Source organism: Rhinolophus hipposideros (assembly GCF_964194185.1).
Source record: "Rhinolophus hipposideros genome assembly, chromosome: 8".
In the NCBI taxonomy this organism is placed as follows: Eukaryota; Metazoa; Chordata; class Mammalia; order Chiroptera; family Rhinolophidae; genus Rhinolophus; species Rhinolophus hipposideros.
The window spans coordinates 64176360-64201453 of record NC_138054.1 but is presented as its reverse complement, the minus strand read 5'-3'; the positions used below and the strand labels follow the sequence as shown (position 1 = coordinate 64201453).

The 25094-nt window shown below is 44.5% G+C and overlaps 1 protein-coding gene across 3 annotated transcripts in view; it reads left to right on the top strand.

Moving 5' to 3' along the window:
• Positions 1-25094, top strand: part of ARMH1 (armadillo like helical domain containing 1) — a 51087-nt gene that overhangs the window by 3712 nt on the left and 22281 nt on the right. For 2 of the 3 annotated variants that reach the window (XM_081056556.1, XM_081056555.1), the window contains exons 2-7: positions 10702-10825; positions 11886-12113; positions 17243-17311; positions 18171-18337; positions 19350-19546; positions 22256-22340. In XM_081056556.1, coding sequence (XP_080912682.1) covers positions 11908-12113; positions 17243-17311; positions 18171-18337; positions 19350-19546; positions 22256-22340 — 724 coding nt within the window. In that variant the 5' untranslated portion in view covers positions 10702-10825; positions 11886-11907. Of the gene's footprint in view, positions 1-15; positions 147-10701; positions 10826-11885; positions 12114-17242; positions 17312-18170; positions 18338-19349; positions 19547-22255; positions 22341-25094 lie in introns of those variants that run through there. The other variant, XM_081056557.1, reaches the window with a different exon arrangement.

Below are 25094 nucleotides of genomic sequence, written 5' to 3'. Positions count from 1 at the left end.
TTAGAGATAGCAGCCACATCAGTGGATTGATTTGTTGGGCTTCCCCAGGGAGTATGTGTAGAGTAAGAAAAGAAGAGGGCTGAGGACAGAGCTCTGAGAAGCTCTCAAGTCTGAGGGTGTGGCAAAGGGAGAATGAACCTGCAAAGGTAATTGAGATGACGTGACCAGAATGGTAAGATAATCAGTAGTAGAACATGGTGTTTCAGAAGCCGGTGGAGGCAAGTGTTGGAGGCTGATGGTTAATCAAATAAAATAAGGTCTGAGAAAAAATCCACTGGATTTAGAAACAAGGAAGTTGTTGATGACCTTTGCAAATGCAGTTTCAGAGGAGTGCTAAAAGCAGAGGTCAAATTACAGTGAATTGAGAAGTGGGTGGGAAAGTGAGGAAGTAAAGATTGCACGTACAATGCACTTTTGAGATGTTTGGTTTTTTTAGGACAAAAAAGAAATATGGCAATAGCTGGAAGGAATGCTGTTTTTATTCAGATGGGAGAAATGCTGTTGGCCTGGATCCAGCAAAAGTAAAAAGATAAAATTATAGAAAAAAAGAAGTAACTGAGAAAGTGGCAACCCCAGAAAAAAGAGTAACGTAGGGGATTCAGAGCACTGATGGAGAAATTCACTTAGAAAGATGGAGGGACATTTGCATTGTGACAAAAACGAAGCCTGTGAGATTATTAGTACTTTAGTAGCTTTGGGAATTATTTGGGATTATTAGTGCTTTAGTAGCTTTTCCCTCAAGAAGTTGAGGGAATTCTTGTTTGATGGTTTATTTTCTCTCTGAAATAGGGACATGATGTCAGCCAGTGAGAAAAGGGTTGGAGATGATTTGAAAGGTTTGAGAAGAGCAGAGAGAGATTGAAATAGCTGCAGTGGAGAATGGGAACGAGATGACCAAGGCAGCATACAGATTTCTGGGCAGTTATGAAGCTTATGAGATTGACGACCATTAATTTGTAGCAGCAGACAGCATAATTGTGTAATATGTATCTTTCCCCCAACAGTATTAAGCCACCTAGTGGTGGGTGTGAGAGGTTAATTGAACGGGTTTGGATTTTATCAGGTGGATAAAATGGAAGGACAAAGGGCAAGGAAGTTTAGGATCCTGGCAAAAGGTTGAGATGATGGATCTTAGAATCTAAACTGCACAGAACAGTGTAAAAGTGTTATGGACTGGGGGGTCCCAATGAAGTCAGAGAACCCGTATCCTGGAAATACTTGGGTGTAATCAGGACGTGGAGTAATGACGTTTGAGTAGTTCCAGGTGACAAGGTCCAGGGTGTGGCCATGGGAGTATGAGGCTGAAGTGGAATCCAGAAGACATTCAGGATGTTGATGTGGCCATTGAAATCTCCCTGGATGATGGCAGGACTTGAGGAAGGAAAAGAGAAGAGGACGCTTGTGAGCTGGGTCCCGTAGTGTTTGAAGAATAAAGTAGGATGTTCTGGAATCTGTCTATGACAGCCTGAGGAGGAGGGGTAAAAGTCAATACAGCTGAAAGGCATGACCCTCAAAAATAGCAAAGGTTATTACAAGAAGGTGATGGGAGAAGGAACTAGGTTGGGCTTTGGTAAGGAGACACTAACCCCACTCCCAACCCTGAGAACCTCAGAGTGTAAGAGTATAAGCAGCTTCCACCCGGGAAGGTTATGCAGAAGAGGCCCCCTGGGGGAGAAGCAGTTTCCGGGGCAAGCTGCAGGTAGACTGGAGAAGCTAAGAGTGGAGGAGACGTTCCTGATCAGAAACAAATACTTTCGAGGGCAGAGTTGGAAGGTTAGGAAGAAAAGGAAGGGTAGGAAATCAGGTCAAGAAAGATGAAGCGTAGAGCATAGAGTAATGAAGGGGTGAGGAGAATGTGGGTAGAGAGGTTACGGTTGACCTAGAGAGTTACATTTTGTGGAGGAGGGCACGAGGGCGGATCTGTGGAGAGGAGTTGGGGCAGAAGTGAGTCTACGGAGAGGAAAAGGGGTCTGTGGGTAGAAAATGAGGGTACGTCTGGGGACAGAATGAAGGCAGAGGGTTTTGCAGGAAGGAGATGGGAGAAAGGTGACTATCCGTAGGGGAAATAATGGGTGGCAGGAGGGCTCTATGAAGAGGGTATGAGTGGGGAGCAGAAGGAGGGAGTCTGAGAAGGAAGTGACATTGCAGCACATATACCCTTTGGCGGGGCCTGAAGTTTGGAAGGAGAATCTCAATCTCTCTCTCTCCTCCCTCCCTCCCTCCCTCACCCCTGAGAGTGAGGAGGTTTTTTGGGAGCCCAAGGAGGAGGCCTCTGTTCCATTCTGCAGGTGGAACCTGCAGGAACAGCACATAGTGACTGCCTTGTTGTCTCCGGGGCCATCTGGGGACAGTGAGCCAGGCTGACAGCCCATGCCCTGGAGGCTTCTTGCTTTGAGAAACATGCCTTTTGATTTACCCTGCTGAGAAATTTTATTTAGAAACAAGACCTAGTGCCCTTTTGATTGTATAATACCTCTTCTCGCTTGTTGCTGAGGACCTTTGGCTTAGTGCAAGAGCGGGGTTTTTTTACATTTTGTGATTTTAGTTTCCCTGCATGAGGAAGAACCATTTGGCTGCTATAGAAATGATTTATAGATGAGTCCAGATTTATTAATCACCTCTGAAGATGGAGAGGAAATTAAAAACAGAGGGTCCACTTTGGGCTGAAGACAAAGTAGGTTTGTCGTCCTTGCAGAAGACCTTGCCAAGGTTAGAAGGCCACAAACAAACCAATTTGGACCGAGGTTCCTAATCTGGATTTTAATTTCATGTGCTTTGATTTTTCAGACCATTTTCTCTCCAAGGTAAAATAATGACTATTTTAATTGGCTGCCACTTACAGTGAGGTTCCAATAAGCATGATGGCATACATATATTTTTCTCTGGTGTTCCGTGTGTGCTCCAGTTCTTATGATCGAGCTGGGAAAGCTGACTTTTACTGCATGCTGCATGCCACGACCAGTTGACTATAAATTAAATCCTCTTTTCCAATAGCCATTTTCCATTAGTGCTAATTTGTTTGCTTCTCATTTCCACTGATCATTAGAGTTTCTGGTTGTGAGCACCAAATTGGAAATAATTTCTTTGACATTTCAAAAAATTTTCTCCCCTTCTTGAACGCTATTTGGCTACAGCTAAAGAACATTATGGTTTGCAGAGGAACAGTTCACTCCAATTACAATTTAACTGACCGTTCATGGCACTGAATCCCTGTCCTTAGTGTCCAAAGATGACACCACTGCTGACATTGCTATTTCCTGTCATAGCTGTAAAATGCCTCATAGACTTTGCACTGGCCTTCTTGGATGGAGATTCTGCACATGGCAGCTTTGGGAAGTTGGTCATTTTATGGACCTCCATATCACAGACATTCAGATATAACCATCTAAACAGGAGCTGGCTGATTTCTTCTCTCATTCACCCAGGATGCATTTATTAAACATCTATGTCGTGCCAGGCATTATGGCAGGCCCTGGAGACAGATGGGGAAGACTAACCCCTGCCCTTGAGGAGCTCGCACTCTAGTGAGAGGGATGGTTAAGTTTTACAGCATAGTAGGGGAAGAGGTGGCGTAGATGGAGCCATAGAACCAAGAGCCCCTAGTTGGCTTGCAGAATTATCCAAAGGACAAAAAGGAGGCTGGCCATTCCTGATGGCAGAGTAGCTTTGAAATGTGGAGGCCCCTGGAAGGGCCTAGGGAGTTGAGAAGTCAAGGTCTGTTGTAATGTGGAAATGACAGGATGAGGTTAGCCTGGAGTCAAGTTTTGAAGGGCCTTGTATGCCACAGGGAGTTTAGACTTTATCCTGTAGGCCAGAAGGAGAAATTTGGGGGTGAAGAAAGGAGGAAATGTACAAGCTTGAGGGAAAAGCTTTGTTTGTGTATTTATTTGGAATGGCGAAGATTGAGCAAGTGTTTAAAAGGAAGCAGAGGAGATGGAAAGATGGAAGCTACGTGGGAAGGCTGGGTGCTGATACGGCAAGGTTAAGAATGGAAGGGAGAAAAGGCAATTGCACTTGATGAGGCCCTATTTTCTCTGTGAAGTGTAGGAAGCAAGGTTATCTGGACATCCTCCCCTCTTTCATCCTCTACAACCAGTCACCAGGTCCTGTTGCTTCTGCCTATGTGACATTTCTACTTCTCTCCAACCCTCGTGTCATCAGCACCTTTTGCCAGGATTACAGGAACAGCCCCCTAACTGGTGCCCCACCTCTAATCTTGCCCCCTTTCAGTCATCTTTCTGCACTTCAGTCAAGATGATATTTCTAGAACAAAATCTTTTCTGGTCACTTTGACTTAAAACTCTTCAGTGCCCTCGCATTGCCTTCAGGATAGAGTGCAAACCTTGCAGCAGAGTATATAAGGCCCTTCATTCTCTGTCCTCTATTTACTTTCCCAGCTTCATCTCTTGCCACTTCCATCCTCATATTGTGTTCCAGCCATTCTGAACAATCTCAGCGATGAAAATAAGAACTAAGCTTTATTGAGGGTTTTGTATATGTTAGGTAGTTTATTGACCCTTATGAGGTATTGTCACCTCTTCTCAGGTAAGAGAACTGAAGCCTAGAGAGGTTAAGGAATTTACATAAGGTCACACAGCAGGGAGGTGGAAGACCACGTCCAGTGTATGTTCCTGACCACTACGTGGTACTGCCTCCCACTTGCAATTCTTTAAATACACCGTATACTCTCTCACCTCTGAGCCTCTGCATATTTTATTCCCTCTACCTGGAATACAGTTTCCTCACCTCTTCACCTGACTAGTTGCAGATGCCTTTCAGCCTGGATGGCATCTCCTCTGGAAATATTTTGTAACAGCCACCACCCCAGGAACTAAGGCTGAGTTAGATGTCCCTTGCTCACATTCCCAAAGTATCCTGTGCTTACCCCATCGTAGCACTTACCACTACACAACTAGAATTGAAATTGCCTCATTACAGGACTCTATGCCACCCCCAACTTGTGTACCCCTTGAAAGAAGGAACTGTGTCTTTTGCACATTCATCCCCCGAGGCCTAGCGCAAGGATGAGGAACGCACTCTCTGCCAATTTGTTGAATGTCATGTTTAATGGAATTGCTGATAGTGAAGTTGGAGATAGGGCAGAGGGACTCCTGCTCATGTTTGAGACAACTTACTGAGGACTGACATCAAATGTGACAGGCCCTGGAGACTCAAAGAAGGGGCGGAGGGAGGCAGCAGCCAAGGGTGCAGGCAGTCCAAGAGAAGACGACGTGGTTCCGAGGAATCAGGGGAAGAAAGCATTTTGAGTAAGAGGAATGGTCAGTGATGTTAGTTGCAGCAACAGGACAAGTGAGCAAAGGACGAAAATGTCCTCATTGAACTGGACAATTAGGAGGTTGTCAGAGACATGGGCTAAAGTGATGGAAGTGAAGCGTAGGGGACCAGGCAGGGGTGGGGGGAGAGAGAAGGCAAATTGCAGTGTATTGAGGAGAGAATGGTTAGTGGGAGAACAGAAAACAGTGTAGACTGTTTTTAAGAAGCTTTGCTATGAAGTGAGAAAACGAGAGAGGTGACTGGAGGGGGACGTGGGGTTGAGATAAGTGGTTTTTGTTTCATGTTTGCTTATTTTGTTCTGGGATAGGCAAGAATCAAGTAAGTTAACAAAATGAATGCCTAAATAAAGAGAGTGGTTGAAGTTACAGGGGAGGAGGGAATGAAGGATGGAGTGAGGGGCTTAAGGACGCAGGGTGCCTGGATGGAGAGCTCTGGCTACGTGGTAAAGAAGGGAAAGAGAAGGATGGGTGTGGCTACTGATTCCGTGGAAAGAATGAAGAGGACATTCTTGCCTAATTGCCTATAACATTTCTGTTAAACCCAAGAGTAGACCTCTTGAGAACAGATGGAGGATGTGGTAGAGTGAGGAGCTTGGAATTGTAGACTTGACAGGCAATTCACAAGTTTAGGGTGTGCATCCTAAGTGTGAATGCTGGGTTAGTTAGAGGTGAAGGTTGGAGATCACTGGAGTCTAGATTTTGTGCCTCTCCGTGTGCTTCAGCAGATCCTGGGATTTGCCCCCATGGGGCACTTTTCATTCTTTATTAAAATCACCTGGTTGCCTTTCTCTCTGCCCCACCAGGCTGTAAGCACCTTCAGGGCAGAGACTATGTTTGTCGTGTTAACCAATCCGAATCTCCATGCTTGGCTCAGAGTCTACTGGCACCCAGGACATCTGCTTAATTAATTACTGTGTGGAGTTAGGAAATCAAAGTGCTCATTCTGAGCATAGTGTGTTGGATGTCAGTTTAATGCTTCTTGTGCACCCGTTATGTGTCAGGAAGGATGCTAGCCACCCAAATTATGGAAACGGAACATGTTGATGTTGAAATTGCCTCTCAGGTGTTGGGTCAACAGGAAGACTTCTGGGCCCGGAAGTCATCAATGAGCTTGGGGGTGTGGCCAATAAATCAGTCATGAGGCAAGGTAGGAGGGAAGGGTAGGAAGCCTGACCTGAGAGGAAAAGAAATGATTTAGAAACAGCATGGGGAATTTAGAGGATGGTTTGTACAGTGTAAGAAAGCTGGCAGCCTCCTCTTAACTCCCTCTACAAGCAGTGACAAGGGGGGAAGGAACGAGGGGAGTCAGATTTCAGTTGTGGCAGGATTTAGATGAAAGTTCTTTGGGCTGAAACGTTTGAAACTTTATCTTGAAGATAACATGGGGAACAACTGAAGAGTTTTAAACAGGGAAGTCAGTCAGATTTGCATTTTTAGCTCTCACATCACTGGAGACTAGGATGGGGTTAAACCTGAAGATCTGTTAGGAGGCTGTTGAAGTAATCCATGTGAGGGCGGGAGAGTAAATGAAAATAGTGGCAGTGGAGACGAAGATAAATAGACTGATCTGGGAGAGATTCAGGAGGTATAATTGGCAGAACCTGGCAACAGTTCACATAAGGAGGGCAAGGGAGAGGGAATACATGTCAAAGACAGGTCTTGGGTGACCAGGAGAGTGGTAACCCAGTCACTGAAATAGGACCAACACAGGGGAAGGAGCGGCTGTGAGGGCTTGATGAGTTCAGCTTGGGACTCATTGATTCGAAGAGTGTGTGAAACATACCAAGGAAGACATCCACAGTCATTTAGATATAGGGATCTGGACCTCAATCCCAGGCTGAGATTGTAGATTTGGGAGTCATAAAGCCTACAGTGTAACTTGAAATAATAGAAGTGAAGGACGTCACTTCTAGGAGATTACAAAGCATGAGGAGAGACCTGAGAACAGGAAAAGGACCTGCTGAGTGGTAGAACCGGGAGAGAGTTAGAGTAAGGAAGTGAGTTTTGAGACGAGGGTCATCCACAATCCATCAGAGGTCAAGCAAGATGGGACTGCAAACTAGCCACCCAATTTGATAATAAGAGGTTATCGGTACCTTTGGAGCACAGGGGAGAGCAGAATTAGTGCTTTTGATTAAACAGAGAGAAACTGGACTCTGGAATTATACAAATCTGAGTTCAATTTCCATTTCTACCCCTTTTTAGCTGTGAGACCTTCAATAAATGAGCAAACCTTTGTAAACCTTAGTTTTTTCCTCTAAAAATTGTGAATAATAATAACTATCTCCTTGGGATCCTAAGAGGGTTAAACCAATGTTGTATATAATACATATTATATGTGACTAGTTCTTGAGAAAACTGAAAAAAAAATGTTTGTTTCTTCTCCTTGCCATCATTCCTTCTCTCCTCCCTTAACCATAAAAGACACATAATTTTTCTCCTTTTATTTTGGTAGTCAAGACGAACCTTAGATACACTGTTTATCCCAGCAACTGACTCCTGAAGTTGGCATACTTTTCTCCTTTTCCCACTGTTTTCTTCTTTTTGTTTTTTTAAAAAATTGTATTTAATGGGTCTTTTTTTCCAGTTCTCATCAAATCTTACTTTGAAGAAAAGTTGAGATGAAAATGAATAATAAGGGACTGAACTCGCTTGATTAAACATGACTGCCGCCCCTTATCTCTCCCTACCTCTCAAAACCTCACTGACCTAACACTAAAGAAACAAAAAGGTGCTAAGTCACAAAAGTTCAGAGAAGGAGGCCAGGCAACAGCAAGTGAAAGTTCAACAAATATTTGGACAGTAGAAGGCAGGTGGGGGAATGTTCCCTGGCGTGAAGCATCCTAAGAAATGACAGACTAAGTGCCAAGAAGAGATTATCAATAAAAAGCAAGTCAGTTCACCCAGTTTAACCTCCAAGAGACTTAACACTTGGAAGCACAAGCGTTGTTACCACAGGTCAGAAATGAGGTATGGGGCCAAAATGGGGATTGGCTGAAGTCTATAAGCAGGGCACTTGGCCCCCACTCCAGAGGTCCTCTCTCAATATCCAACAAGTACTCTAAACTCTGTTTCTGCCTAAGGAGAAAGGAAACCGAACTCTGGAGGCTTCCATACTCAGGGACCTCAGGCATAGTTTGAAGGGCAGGGATGAGACAGGGGGGAACACTGAGTGGTGGAAGGGCTACACGCTGCATTGTGACAGCCTCAGCCCCTCTCCCACTCTCCACCCCAGGATGCCAGTAGTCAGACATTTATCACTCCCACCCTCTTATCCTCCTTGGGGAAATAGTAAAGTCTTCTCCAGAGGCCCTGAGGACTCCAAGAGGGGGAAAAAAAAAAAAAACCAACACTGACTGACATTTATGAGTTCCTCAAGTGAAAAGACTAGATGTTGCCTGATGAAATTTCTAAAAACTGAAGGCCACAGCACCTGATTAAAAAACCCTACCAGGGACCTAGTATAATAAATGTAAAAGACCTGCACCAAGGCCTGTCATCATACAATTTCAGAAAAGGTTTAAAAGCATCAAGTAAAAAAAGCACAGACAAAAGCACGGGAATCAGAATGACGTCAGACTTCTCAGCAGCAACACTGGAGGGTCAATACCTGGCAAGTTTATTTCTAATGTGGAATTATATACCCTACCCATTTAACGTGAGGTCAGAAATATCTTCAGACTTCCAAAGACACACACACACAAATAATGTTCATGTCTTAGGAAGCTACTGGAGAATGTGCTTCAAAAAAACGGGAGTGTAACCAAGAATGGGATGAAGTGGATCCAGGAAATAGGACAATCAACAGAGAAGATTGGCAAAAGGAAATCTGAGGACAATGTCTGTATATCAGGCTTAGTGAGTACCCAGGGCAAATGAGGAGAAAGATAGTGGGGCAGAGGTTTCCAGGGAAAAGATGGAACTGGTCAGTTAGGGGTTGAACATTTGGGAAAATCATTGCTACATGTTTGGAACATGTGGAAGAAAATAGCTCTACGTACTTAGAAAACTAAACAATTGAAAAAAATTAATTCCAGGTAAAACCAATTTATAAAAGAAAATGTAATAAGCTAAAACGTAAGTGAACAATGTTTATTTACTTGGCCAATAATATAAATGCTAACTATTGATTAAACTATAAACTGGAAAACTATATTGTAAAAATGGGGGTTAGAGTGGTGCAAGAGAGCTAATTCCTCAACTGCTAGAATAAGAAATACATCTTGTCTAAATCAAATAATAGTAATATGTTAGTTTGCTGGGGCTGCCATAACAAAGTAACACAGAATGTGTGACTCAAACAACAGAAATTTATTATCTTACAGTTCAGAGACTGTGATCAAGGTGTCCAAGATCCAGGTATCAGAGGGTTGGTTTCTTCTGGGCCTCTCTCTTTGGCTTGTAGATGGCTGACTTCTGTTGTCTTCATATGGTCCTTCCTCTGTATGTGTTTGTGCCCCAATCTCCTTTTGTAAGGACACAAGTTATATTGGATTAGAGCTCACCCTAATGACCTCATTTTAACTTAATTACCTCTTTAAAGACCCGGTCACTAAATACAGTCACATTCTGAGGAATGGGGGGGGGGGTTAGGGCTTCAACATGAATTTGGAGGACAAAGGAACACAATTCCGTCCATAGCAAGTAGTATAAACTCATTATTTGAAAATACGTATAGAGGTAAACACCAGAAGAAAGAGCCAAAACAGTTGAAAGTGCCTGCCTCTAGAGTAAGACTGGAGGATAGCAAGGGATAAGTCAGGAACTATTACATAGTTTGATGTTTTACTAAATAGCAAGTGGGAAGCTGACCCTTGAACCCAGTCTGACTCCGAGTCTCATACTCTTCCACTCTGCCACAAGATTTGGAGCTCCTCAAGGGCCCAGCGTCACCGTATTCATCTCCACATCTCCCACAGCACCTTGCAACGTGACACGTAATGGGTCTTCGCTAGTATTCACTGATTTAGAGCTATATAACTTGACCTTTAAAGCTGCCATTTGTTGGTTTTCTTTACCCGTTTAAAAAATGATACAGAAAGACTGAGATCCAAGGGAACTTCGAGTGGCCATAATGTAGAGTGTCCAGCTGAAATTGTCCTACCCTTGGTGTCCCAGAATTGCTGGGTGCCTCTCTGGTAACACTTGAGTTTTGATCCTAGAATGGGTCGGTCCACAGCAGGGCAGGGGCACAAGGTGCTTTCCTTCCTGATAAAGCTAACGGTGGTGTTTCAACCCCTCCTCCCTGGGGTGCAGGACAGCTACTCATCCCCATTTTCTTGAGGCCAGTTTGGCTGTCGTAGGTGGCCATGGCCTCTGAGAGTTATTCTCAGATTTAGGACTGTAATGTCATTCACAGCAATTGATGCATGATCCCATGACAGGTTTTGGTCATTTTTGTGTTTAGGTTGACCCCCAGTTAGTCACCTGGCTGTTCTAGCTGAGAGGATTTCGTGGTTGTCTCCATCCTGGAGGCTACGTGACGCCCTTCCTGGGAGCACATATCCAGTGTCCTCTGGGGAGTAGAGGAGGTTGGTGTGTGTGTATGTATGTCTGTCTCAGCATGCCTCAGATTATTGCTTCCTAATAAAATTCTGATAGCTGGGCACCATCAATATCTCAAATACATGTGAGGAAATGTTAATTTAGAATCAATTTTAGGATGTTTCAGACTGTAAAGTCCTTTTAACTAGATCTCTAGCAAAGATGTAGAAGCACTTTATGGCACTGTAAATTTCATGTTGAACCATCTTCGTGAAATACACATCTCCCCTACACACAAGCTGTTCTCTCCATATCAATCATGGCCGCTGCAAGTAATGTTTCACAAATATTCTGTAAATCACAGAAAACCCCATGATAATGTGAAATATGACTTTCACTTGTCTGTTAGACAAAAGAATCACACGTGCCTCTCTCCCATCAGCACTAACATTTGTTATGGATAATAACACTTTCAATCACAACTATTTTTGGAAAACGGGTTTATTTTAAACCTTCCCTCCCCCACTGAAAACACTCTCTCCCAAGGACACAGACTCCTACAAACCACAGCCCATTAATCCAACTATGGAATGGGAACTTTTTCTTCCCACTAACTTTTTTTTAAAGTTGTTTTTAAGAGAGTTAGTATAAAAGCCCAAAGTATGATGTTAAGGAGCGTGTTACCTTGACTGATTGGCATAAGAGAGGGCTGGGTCTCTAAAGACCCCAAATATCTGATTCTGTGTGAAGTGAAGGGTGAGAGAGCCAGGGTTTTAGCAGACGCCTTTATCTCAGTTGGAGCCCGTGGTCCTTTTAGTTGCTGGTATCAACGAAAAAGCCAGAAAGCTAAATTTTTAGCCCTGATCCTGAAGCAGCTGTTGACTACCTTGATATTCTTAATTCCATTACAACACAGCTAGATCAGCCCTGTTCGAGTAGCAGATGACTGTTCCTAGAGGTGTGTTTTGAATGTCACTACAACCATGTGCATGAAAGAGGTTCAGTAGCCCCTAAGTGACTGCTGGAAAAGCAAAAGCTAGAGTAACCTACAGGACTTGCGTGGTTCTAAACATTTTGGTAACCTGCCTGTTTTCTCTCCCTCTGTAGCTGACTTCAGGATTGATTGATCATGGCTGCTATGAAGGAACAGGCAGCAATTAGCCGCCTCTTGAGTTTTTTACAGGATTGGGACAATGCTGACAAAGTCACAAGGAGTCACATCCTTAACAATTTCATTGAAACCAACCGAGGCAAGACTGCCCCTGAACTGGAGCAGGAGTTTTCCCAGGGAGCCAGCCTGTTCCTGGTACGCTTGACCACCTGGCTTAGACTCACGTATCCTTTGCTGAACAGAAAAAATTAGGCCATCTTCAAGAGAGAAAAGGAGAGACAATTATTGAGGGAGCTCGTCCCTCAATTCTAAGATTTTAGAACAGGACATCGGGTGATCAAAATATCATCCCAAAAGTCAAGAACTCCCTCAACTTCTTGTCTTCCAAACCTAACCTCTTTTGTTCCCATCAGAGTTGAAGTGGCTATTCCTTCTGTCTAGGGCTCATCCTTTATTGGTATGGCGCTTAAATCCCCTGCCATCTCCTTAGGGACTTCATTCTGTCTCTCCTAGAGCTTCCACCTTTGCCTCATTACCAGCTTTTTTCATCAGCATTTATATCTGCTCAAATCTCTTCTTCCTTAAAAAAATTCAGTGCCTGTTTCAAGTCTAGATTGCACCCAGCTCCTGCCCTTCAGAGTGAAGCTTCTTGAAAAGATTATTGGCCTTCTCTGTCTCCCCTTCCTCACCTCTCTTTTTCTCCTCCACCCACTTCTGTGCCCTCCATTCCACTATACAGGATTTGCCAAGGTTACCAATGATTTTCTGATTGCAAACCCAGTAATTACATCTTTGGACCTTATACAGGATCTCTCAGTAGCATCTGTCAATCAGCCATTCCCACTTCTCAGATCACCCTTCCCTTGGTTTCTGTGCCACCAATTCTCTTGGTTTTCTCCTTCTTTTCTGTGCATTCCTTCTCTTCTTCAGCCATCCCTTAAATGTTGGTATTTCTTGGGCCTCCATCTACCTCCCTCTTCTCTGCTCACTCTCAGATTTTCCCTGAGTGATCTAATCCATTGTCATGATGTCAACACCACTCCACTTTAAGGACTCTCAAGTGTGTACCCCCTGCCCAAATTTCTCTCTGGACTCTGAGTTCCATACCCACTTATCGAAGTACCATCTCCACTTATATCCCCCAGAATGATTCTCACATTTCTGGCTTCGGGAAAACTAAGTGAACGGGGTGTCATTCTGTGAGAAGAGACTATAAGAGGAGAAGTGAGCTTTGGGGTAGATAAGTTCGCTTTGGACATGCTGACTTTGAGGTGCCTGTGCTCAGGAGCCGCAGAGGCAGACGGGCTAAAGATAGATTTGGTCACCACCAAGGTGATGGTTCGAATTATGGGTGGATTTGAGCATATTCCTGCTCTGTGTGGCCATGACACTCAGTGGATTCTTCTCAGACCCTTTTGTTGTACATTTTTCTCCTTCCCTGAACCCTCCCCCTTCTTTAAACCCCCTTCTTTTTTGACTGATTCCTGTTTCATTATTTAGGTCTTAATTTAAACATCATTTTCTCAGGAAGCCTTTTCTGAGCCGCAGACCAGCTTAGGTTCCCTGTTATATTCCTCATAGCACTTCTTCTATCTTAATAGTCATCACATTTTATTTTCATTATGTGCTTAATATCTCTCTTCTCCCACTGGACTGTAAACCCTACAAGGGCAGGAATTGCACCTGTTCTACTCACCTCTATATTTCTAACACCTAGCACAATGTCTAGCACATAATGGGTCCGTATTACATGTTTGCTAATCAGAGAGTCTACAGCTACACAGAACTAAAGGCTTAAGTAAACACAGCTCTTCTTTTTTGTCTTTTTTCAATGACAGTTAAGTCATTGATAAAATTTTTAATCAGACTCAAGCCTAGAACACAGGCCAAAGAGAACACCACTGAATGCATCACTAGATTGGCCCAATGTTCTCAGATATTAGTGTGCGAATAGGGGTTTAAAAGGCATGTTGACAGTCTGCCCCCCTACTCTCACCGTAAAGTCCTGATTTAATGGAATGAGAGAGCATTTATATCTCTATATCTTTATTTCTCTATTTCTCACAAGCACCCTGGGTGACTCTGATGCTTGTGATTCACAGATGAGAAACAGCAGCACCTATAACCTGGCTTTGTCACCACAACTCATGATACTAACCTCACCAAAGTTATCAGCAACCTCTTTATCACCAAATCTGGAGTCCCCACCGCAGGATGAGGTGAGGAGGCAGTCGTACGTGTGCAGGGTCAGACGCTATCTTTATTTAAAACTTGGATATTTTATTTAGCATGTATTTTTTGTATTAATTTTTATTTTTTTAATAGTGGATTAAAATTGAAGTATGATTTAATTTCTGAGTTTTTTTGCTGCCCCCTTAAATTTTGCATCGAAACAGCTTCTTCCCTCGCTTCATCCTCACCCCAGCCCTGCTGGACCTCTGCCCCTTCTTAAGTTCTTCTCTACCTTCTTCCATTGGTGTTTCTCACTGTGCGGTATCTTTCCTACCCATCCCTTTTCTTTGATATATATATATATATATATATATATATATATATATATATATATTTTTTTTTTTTTTTTTAATTGGGGAATATTGGGGAAGTGTGTTTTTCCAGGACCCATCAGTTGTTATCCTTCAGTCTAGTTGTGGAGGGCGTAGCTCAGTTCCAAGTCTAGTCACCGTTTTCAATCTTAGTTGCAGGGGGCGCAGCCTACCATCCCATGCGGGAATTGAATCGGCAACCTTGTTGTTGAGAGCTCGCGCTCTAATCAACTGAGCCATCCGGCCGCCCCACCAAGCAGCTCAGCGGCAGCTCGTTGTCTTCCGTCTAATAGTTGTGGAGGGCACAACTCACTGGCCCTTGTGGGAATCAAACTGGCAGCCCTGTTGTTCAGAGCTCCAGCTCTAACCAACTAAGCCATCCAGGCGCTCCCCTACTTTTCCCTTAAATGTCAGTGTTTCCCAGAATTCTGTGTTCAGCCAGCTTCTTTTCTTAATCATTGCCCTTATTACCAGTAATCTTCTCCATATCCTAAGTGCCAGTCAGAGCACCTAACATTTAGTGGACACTCAGTCAATGCTTAGTGAATAACTGAATGAACCACACTTTTAATATATAGTTGTATATTCAATTTCTACACCTGAAATTACTCACAATTTCTTAACTTTTTGTGACCTTGTCATATAACAGAGAAAATAGGCTGGCTGAAGTGATATAGTGTTTTGAATCTGTGACCCCACTTCTTCCCAGCCCTCCAGTTACAGTGGATTTTGAAGAAAAACAAATCAATATAGCATTATTATGTTTTGCACAACTGACTGCCACATAATCCCACATAAGCTTCAAACCCCTTTCTAACCTTGAACTTCCAGAACATATGAATAAAACTAAGGATTTATATATTATAGAGACAAAATTGTTAGTTACTGTTTATTGAGTCTTTTTATGTTCTAGGCGCTGAGCTATGTATGGACTGTACAAATATTAGCTCATTTGAGCCTAACACCAAGCCTTATAGGTGACTGGCATTATCCCATTATATAGATAAGAAAGATGAGTCTTGAAAAGGTTGGGTACTTTACTAGTAAATGACAGAGATGTGGTTTGAAATGGGTCTCTCTAGCCTGACGCTCATATGCCATCTACTCCACTTCAGTGCCTTTCACTCTGTGGACAGTGCAGACCCACAATGCCATGTCCAATGCCAGACAAGGAGATAATCTACTTATGTAACCCCATTCCCTCTATCTATCTACAGGCAGGAAGGCCTAACAGTAAACAGTCAGACTCAGACAGTAAGAAGCTGGCTACAGAGGGAGGGAAAACAGACAGGTTACTAAAACATTTAAGAACCACGCAAGTCCTGTAGGTTACTCTAGGGCTTTTGCTTTTCCAGCAGTCACTAGGAGGCCAGTGAACCTCTGTCATATCCTGGTCCCATCAGTTAACATTGGGACCTTAGTTAGACAGGTCACTAACCTGCCTGAGATTGTTTCTTCATGAAGTGAGTGGAAATACTAATAGCACCTACTGCAGGGTGTGGTAAGCATGAAATGAGACAATGCAAGCAAGGCAGTTAGCACAGTGCCTGGCACACAATAAGTGCTTGGTATACTTGTTAGCTACCACTGATATTGTGGCCAACTTCTGGAACTAACTGCTGAAATAATGGACCAGAAATATGTATAGTGAGTGGCTATGAAAATAAGACTAGCCTGGGACAGAGGGAAAAAAGAAGTTGATGAAAGTTGGTCAGCCTAGATGGTAACTGAAGAAAAAAGAGGGGATAATGCACTGAGGCAGGAATGGGGGCTGAGGTTTGGGGGAGCAGGGTGGAGGACAATGTAGGAATAGAGAGATGACCATGTGGGCGGATAGTCTGGCCCCCAACTATAGCAGTAGCAGGCAGGGGAGCCTGACTTCAGAACAAACACTGTTTTTGCAGTCAAGAGCCTTTCCTAATGAGCCAATCTGTCTCTACTTCTATTGGCATCCTGGGAACCAGGGTATAGCAGAGATAATTTGCCTCACGCATCCTCCCCCCCAACAAAGCACCATTATCTCCAAGCCGTTACATTAGCCTTTATCAGTCTTGGAAGCTCTCAGTCATACTCCAGTAGCTGCAATAATTTCAGCTAATTTCTTAAGTGTTCTAAGAGCCTGTGATGTGTTATGAGCCTAGTAATTGTTGACTGCTTCCTTTTCTGTTGTGGCTTGATTTCATACCTTGTATCCGAGCTGATGTGTGCTCTGGGTGCTTTATTACAATGAAGCTTTTTTGCAAAGGCTCACATTAAAAATAACATTAAATAGTGAGGTTGTTTTAAATCAGAGTTTAATTTTTCTGCCGTCTCCTGTTGTTCTTATTAGGAAGACGTGCAATTCTTCATAAAGATAGTGGCCTCCAGTATAAAACTTGGAGCAAGTACAAAACTGAGAATTAATGATGAAGCTGATTATTTTTAGAGAAGTTTAAGAATGAGGCACAAAGTAATGAACTATGCTGAGACTTAAGGGTGCAATGGAGAGGTTTGGAAAATTGACCCCCAGCTTTCTCCATGCACCTTTTATTCATCAGAGTCTCCTTGCTCTCTAGAAAGCCTGTTAGAGCCAAGATGGCTGAACTACCCCAGAAGAGCCTCCTGGAGAACCATGAACGTGCTGCCAGCACTCCATACCCCTACCCTATGTGTGTTGCCTCTTCTCTTTCAACATAGTGGCCCCACTCAGATAAAGGGCACAATTCAGGTATTGGTCATTGTGGGCCATTGGTGGTACCAGGGATCAGAAACAGGATCTGATTTCGGTGTGGAAAACCACCCTGAAATTCACTCTTTAACTTGTCATACAGCTATATGACTGGTTTGTGTTTAGAGAAGATTCTGAAGTCCATTGGCATCTTCCTATCAGCTGTAAGCAGGTGAGTTCTGTTCTGGAGAGATTCTGCGTTCTCAGTTGCATATCAGGCTCATGGTGTCCTTGGCGTTCATACCACATGGTACCAGGCCTTCTAGTTATCCATGGGTACCTGGTAGCCCTCAGAATGGGCCCAGAGGTAGTGTCAGCTATGGTCCTGCTCTAGTTGCTTCTCCCATGTTCTCCATTGACCCTTTACTAGTCAGTATCATGTTGGTTGTGAACTACAGAAAACCAGCCAACTTGTACAGGACCAGAAAAAATGGGGAGTTCTTTAGCTCACTTAACTGGAAAGCCCAGAGGGTGGAAATCCACATTTCAGGCCTGACTCCACAGGGGCTCCAAATATGTCATCAGTACTTGGTCTCTCCCTTTCTTTTTCTCCATTTCTCAGCTGTTCCCCTCTGTGCTCATAGGCCTCATTGTGTTGTGGTCCTCAGAAGCTTCGGACAGTCATCCTTGCAGCTCAGCCAGACCGAAAAGAGAGCATATCCTTCCCAATGGCTCCCAAGAAAGTCGCGGGTTTTGAGCCTCATTGGACCAACTTAGGTCACGTGCCTGTCCTCAAACCAATGATTGCAATCAGAAGGATGACATACCCTGTCACCTGGTCACCCTACCAAAACAACATGGCACATGAGTGGTAGAGGGGCGATTCCCCAAGGGACAGTTGAGGTGCTAGTACAGTAAGAGGAACAGATGCTAGAAAGCCAAACACAAGAAACGTCCATGGTATTGAACTTTTGCATTTCCTGGATAGGAGGGCAAAGTAGGTGGAGAAAGGACCTTGAGATCCTTTAAAAAGGTTAGTGCCAAGAAACTTGACATGTGTCTTATTTCTACTCTTGTATCTCTCTGGACAGCAATCGGTACCTTATAGAATTTCTTGAGGTTGGAGGTGTCCTAACACTCTTGGAAATACTTGGGCTGGAGAAGATCAAGGAAGAAGACAAGAAGGAATCCATCAAGCTACTTCAGGTCATTGCAAACTGTGGCAGGAAGTACAAGGAGCTCATTTGTGAAAGTTATGGTGGGTACTGTGTATGACAAGGGTGATTTCCCATGTCTCCCTCAGGGCCTGCGTGAAATGGTGGCAGCACCCAGCACTGCTATAGCAAAGTGCACCAGGGAATTTGTTGCACTTTGTCCAGTGAACTCAATTAGCTCCCATCCATGTTACCACCAGAAGACCCTGATTTATATTTTTCCTGAGTCATCATTCCATCATTCCATCTTTCCATGGTGGTTTTGGAAATACTGTTCCATTTTAAACATACCTTTTTTCATGCACTCATTCAACAAAAATTAATTGAGCCATTGCCAAAAATCCTTTGTGGAACTAAGTGAGTTATGAGTAACTCTAGAAATAAAATGGAAATAAAATCATTGAATGTGTGTGCTAGGTGTATGCTAAGGTGCTGGGAATACAAAGATAAATGAAGTACAGTCCCTGCCCTCAAAGAGCTTACAGTGTGGTGAGAATAATCCAGGCTTTTCAGTATGATCTATCAAGTGCTCTGACTGAAGCATGTAAAGGAGATGCCATCCCTATACATCCCTTTTTCAAAGCATTTCCCTCACTGCACTTTCATCATGGTTCTGTGTGTCCCCCCGGCCTTTCTGAGCCTCATCATATTTATCCATAAAATGGAACTAACCTCCCTCTCAGTATAGTTTCTGGGATTAAACTAGGTACTGTTTGTCACTTAATTTCTGAGTGCTATACATATGTTAGTTATCACATAGCAATCAAAAATGAATGTTTTGTTTGTTTGTTTGCTTGTGCATTTTGCAGAGCCATTTTAAATTTTAAAACAGATTTTGGTAAGCTGACATGCCTATGCTGAAACAAAATCCTCCAGCCACACAGACAAAGGTGAACAAGACAATGATGCAACATGAGACTGAGACTCAGTTTTGCTTTGATTAAACGTGCTTGGTTAAATACACCTTAATCCTATTACCTCATATTATGTAATCTTGAGTGAGGATTGTTTTCATACATCCCTTCCATTTTAGCAGTTCCTCTCTTCTTTGCTCAGGTGTACGATCCATAGCAGAATTTTTGGCAAAGTCTAAATCAGAAGAGACCCAGGAGGAAGTGCAGGTTCTGTTGGATTCTTTGGTCCACGGTAATCCCAAGTACCAGAATCAAGTGTACAAAGGTCTAATAGCTTTGCTGCCCTCTGCATCGCCAAAAGCTCAGCAGCTGTCCCTGCAGACGCTCAGGACTGCCCAGGTGAGCCCAGGCTGCGCACTCCTGCGGTTCTCATTCAAACAGTCATCTTACAATTACCTTCCACAGTTGCACTCTACCCAGGCATGAGGAGCAGAGTTCAGCCTCCCTCTGCATGTCTGCTGTTCAATCAGCGTTACTTCCAGAAGGCCAAGGCAGGGCAGAGAGTTCATGTCTCCCAGCAGAGTGATTTGTCCTGTTTACTTAAGGATCAGAAAGATGTTGGCAGATTTAAAAGTGGTTGAGACAAGCAACATGGATGATGAAAGGATTGTAGAAAAGATTAAAGGAGTCGATTTGATAGGGAAAGAATCATGGTGCATTTATAGACAGCGTGTAAGTGAAGGGACCAGATCTCCAGTGCTGGGGAAAGCTCCTTTTTTTCTGTTGGCTTCTGTTTTCCTCTCAGTGCTCTGGAATGCCAGCGAATTCAGATTTGGGGCATGGTGACTACAATGAAGACACCATGCCTAGTAAGGAGAGAATTAGAGATTCAAAGAATGGTTTTGAGATGAGTCATCAAAAGCTCTCAAAGCTGCTCCCTATGGGCTGCAGGCAGGCGAACAATGGAGAGATCAAAGACATGATCAGGCCTGAACTGTGGCAATAGGAATAAAAGTGACCAGGTTAGACAGACATTTCGGAGGCAGAATGCTTGGGACTTGGGGCAATAAAAGGAGTCAAAAATGACACCCAGCTTTGGACTTAAGACAGCAGGGTGAGTTGTGCGCCACCAATAGAGAGCAGGTAAAACCAATTCGATATGGAAAGTTTTTACTTAATAAACTTGATGAGACTTGGTGGCTCCCAAGTGCCCATCTGAGGAGCAGGTCAAGCTGGTTACAGAAGAAATAGCCAGGTCATTTATTTGAAAAATACTGACTCCTGAGCCTCACTCACATAGAATCTGACAGCTCTCAGCAGGAGGCCTTTGGTAATAACTGTCCTTTTCTTTGTTTCTTTCTTTCTTTCTTTCTTTCTTTCTTTCTTTCTTTCTTTCTTTCTTTCTTTCTTTCTTTCTTTCTTTCTTTCTTTCTTTTCTTTCTTTCTTTCTTTCTTTCTTTCTTTCTTTCTTTCTTTCTTTCTTTCTTTTCCTTTCCTTCCTTCCTTCCTTCCTTCCTTCCTTCCTTCCTTCCTTCCTTCCCTCCTTTCTTTCTTTTTTTTTAAAATAAATTTTATTGGGCAATATTGGGGGACAGTGTGTTTCTCCAGGACCCATCAGCTCCAAGTCATTGTCCTTCAATCTAGTTGTGGAGGGCGCAGCTCAGCTCCAAGTCCAGTTGCCGTTTTCAGTCTTTAGTTGCAGGGGGCGCAGCCCACCATCCCATGCGGGAATTAAACCGGCAACCCTGTTGTTGAGAGTTGGCGCTCTAACCAGCTGAACCATGTGGCCACCCCAATTCCTTTTTAAGCTCCCCAAATAATTTTGATTCCTAGTTTGATTGAGGAATCATTGCTCAGGACATCTAGTGGAGATGCCCACTGGACAGTAGAAAATAAAAGGCTGAAGCTCCAGGCAGAGACCTGAGGTGAGGATGGCAGTTTGGTTTTCATGAGCAGAGAAGTGATAACTGAAACAGTGGAAGTAAATAAGATGGCCAGGTAAAATGTAAGAAGTAATAAAACAAGGAACATTGCCAACATTTACTAGAGGAGCTGAGGAAGAAGGTCCAGCAAAACAGATCTGATTATCATTATTATTTCTAGTTTCCATTGTTAAGTGCCTCCTACATGCCAGGCACTACGTTAGGGGCTTACTTATACTATCTGTCTTAGTCTTCATAATAGTGATGGAAGCAGGTATTATTACCTCATTTTAAAAATGATAGAACTGAGCCTTCGGAGGGTATTCAGTGATTTATTCAAAGCCACACACTAAGTAAGAAGTATTTACTAAGTGGGCATTTAAATCCAACTCTCTCCAACTCCAGAGTCCTTACTCTTTTGACATCTACTCTGCCTCTTTGAAAAAGAAAGATGAAAGCCATAGGAGAGAAAGAAAAAAAAACAGGAAAAAACAGGGCTGGGAAAATCAAGGGGAAGGAGCTTCAATAAGGAAGACATGATCCACTGGGTCACAAACAAAGTAGAGATTAAGTACGGGTTGAACTGAAAAATTGTCCCAGCAGGTAAAGTTTTGATGAATTAAGGGATTGTCCGTGGCAGGAACAGTTAAATTACAGCAGCCTGTCAAAGGATGAAGACGTGGCTTCCTCTGGGAAGCTTGGGAGTAAAGGGGAAGAAGAGCAATAGCAAGAGAAGACAGAGTTAAAGGACAATTTTGTTCGGTCTAGGTGAGCTTGAGGACGGTTAAGGCTAAGGGACAGGAACCAATGCACAGGTTAACACTGAAGAGGAGCTCCCTGATTGGGTGAGGCTCCTCCAGGAGAGAAGATTTAGGATCTTGGATGAGTTCCCCTCTCCCTGGCCTGTGCCTTCCCTCCCCCCAGCCCAGGTAGCTGACTTGTCCCTGTACCTCTAACAGGTACAGGCCAGCTAGCCTTGACTGTGTGCCTCCTAAGCTAGAGGGTGCAGTGGCAACCTCAGCAGATTCTCAGTTGATTTTTGGCTGCCCATCTCTGCCCCTCCTCTCAAGGGCCAAGGCCCACGGACTCCCCACTCACTGCCCTCCCTTTCCCCATGGCGTCAGGATGTGTTTGCCAGGTGGACAAGATCTAAAGCGTCACCACCTTGTCCTGTTTGCTTTGTCAGTCGATCATTGGAGCCACGCACCCCAGCATCGTGGACTGCGTGCTGAACGTGCTGCGCACGATGCACCTGGAAGTCCAGTATGAAGGTAGGGGAGGCGGCGGGTCTGCTGCGGGGGCAGAAGGCCGCAGTGAGAGCCAGGCAGACTTGCTCTTAAAGGTTCTCTCCTATCCCGAAGAGCCTTGCTGACTGTCCCGGGTAGCCGTGGCAGATGCAGGGTGCTGGTTCCGTGTGGGTCAGCAAGTGATTCAGAAAATGCCACTCATGTTCTGTACTTCAAATCAGCCACATGGTGCTTTAACAGGTGTTACATCTGCCTGGGTCCCGAGCTGGCCCTGCTTCCCAGCCTTGTGTGGTGTTTCCCCTCTAAACAGAAATCACCCTGAGGGCTGTCCTCCTTGTAAGAAATGAAATTGGATAATGGTAGTATTGATAAGTTTTCATCTATTGAGTACCCCTATGTGCCAGCCACTTTCAGTGAATCATTTCATTTCCTTCTCAAAATAACCACAGAGTACAGGGCCTAGCACGTATTAAGGCATTTGAACGTTCAAATGAATGAATGGTGGGTTAGATATTGTTATGCTTTTCAAGCTGTTAAAGTATTGAAGCACAGAGAGATTAAGTATGCTTCCCAAGGTTACCTAGCTAACTCATTTCAAACCAGATCTATCTGACCCCAGAGTATATGCTTTGAACATGTAGCACATGGCAGGTGTTTACAAGATGTTATTTCCTTCCCTGTTCCTACAGTGGTTCAGAGAAGGGAGATTCTGTTTTCAACAGGAGGGCTCAGGAAGGGTTCCCTGAGAAGGTGGTGTTTGAGCTGAGCCTTAGAGCATGGGAAGTATTTGGGAAGGTAGAAAGGAGCAGAGGAGGGCATTCTGGAAAGCGGAATGGTTAGAAACGAAGGCCTAGACATAGGGAAAGTGCAGATGTGTGTAGGGCATAGTAGGTAGGTCATCTGGTAGAGGTTTCAGAGGTCTCAGTCCAGGAAGACGTAGAAAGGAAGGCTAGGGCCTGAGTGCGGAGCACCTTGAATGCCACGTGGAGTAGTGGGCACTCTGCCCAGTAGGCAGTACAGAGCCATTGAAAAGTGAACCATGAACAGGTGAGTGGCAACGAGAGCACTGCCTCAGGAAGACCGCCTGTGTGGCAGCAGGGTAGGTAGGTCAGAGGGACACGAGGCTGGAGGCCAGGTGCTAGGCCTTTCGGGTTGTTCAGACAACAAAATGGGAGTGTGCTGATCTATCTGGATACAGAGGCCCTGGAAAGAGAGAGAAGGGAAAGACTGGGAACTGCCTGGGTGTAGAGAATGGGATGGCACATGGAAGGGGGAATGGGCAGGGCCAAAGAGGCCAGGATGGAGAGGAAAGATCTGGGCGTCCATATATACCGGGACTCCTGTGTCCTGGATGACAGGCTGAACCCCAGCTCCACGCAGTCCAAAGGGGCAGAAGGAGCAGGCAGGTACTGGGGTTCAGGTAGCAAGTGAGATCCTGGGGAAGATCCACATGGGTCTGGAGGTTCGCTTCCAACATCAGTGCTGTTTTTGAATATTAGTCGTATTTTTCTTTCAGCAGCATTGTCAGTTTGTGTTTGTTTGCCCCGGGCAGATACGCATGGGTGTATGGACTTTGTATGTTGAGAAGTAATGTTATGTTGAAATCTATTACCAACTGGAGCAGGGTTTCCTAGCGGGGACGAGCTGCCAGTGAGGGGGTGGAGTGGTGGAGGCACGTAAGGAAAGGTCCGGCCAGGGGCAGAGGGTTGTCGCTGGCATTGGAGCAAGGGGGTGGACTGGCAGGGGACTCCTGTTAGGAAGCTTAATCAAACAACCCCGAGAAGACTAGGTTGGGTGGCCATGAGACCTCCCTTCCCCCCACCCCACCCCCCCACGTGGCAGCTGTGACCACTCCCACTCATCCATCACTTCTCAGCTTAAGCATTTCTGCTCTAAGGCCTTCCCTGACCTGTCTTCAACCCCTGCCCAAATGTCAGGCCTCCTTCCTCTGAGCCACCCTGCGGAACTCCTCCCCTCTAGTACCTCCCTCCATTGGTGCCGTTATCTCCAGAACTGTAACTGCCCTTTACAGAGAATGTGCACAATTTCAGAGCAACTCATAGTTTCTGTCTCCATGTTCTCAGCACGGTCCCTAGCCTATGTTGGGCCCTCGGGACATGTTGAATGGATGAGGGAGGGAGGGAGTGAGTACTGCACATACACCCCACTAGTGACCATTTACCTGTGTGCCTTTCTCCTCCAGACCTGAGCAGCCTGAGGGCAGGGACTGGGTCTGACTCATCCCTTACTCCAGCTCAAGGCCTAGAACATAATGGGTGCTCAGTAGAAGTTTGTTGAATACATTTATGAAACATGGCTTAGCTTCATTTATGCTGATGAACCGCTCCTGAGTTGGAACTGGCCAGGCTTCTTTACATATTGGGCCCAACTTAGAGGCCCTCGGTGTTTATTACATGACAACTACCACTGTGGCAAAGGCCACAGGAGCATGAAGCTTTGTCACTGCCTTTTTGGTCTGAGGTCGGCTCATGTGATCACAGTGAAACTCTGCACCTCAGAATAATTTCAGATATGTTGGACTCATAACAGGTGCTCAAGAAATGTCTGCTGAATGAATGAATTATTCTTTTTTTACCATGCACTTCAAACCAGTCTGGGTATAATTTGGAATATAGAGAATGCAGGTGGAATGAGTGTCCACGAGGGGGAACTATTTCACGTGGTCGGGGAGTGAAGGCTGAGGGCTAGATACAGTATCCAGCTTCAGCTCACAGCCCTCCAAGGCAGGGGAGGGGAGCTCTCACAGGTCTGAGATGT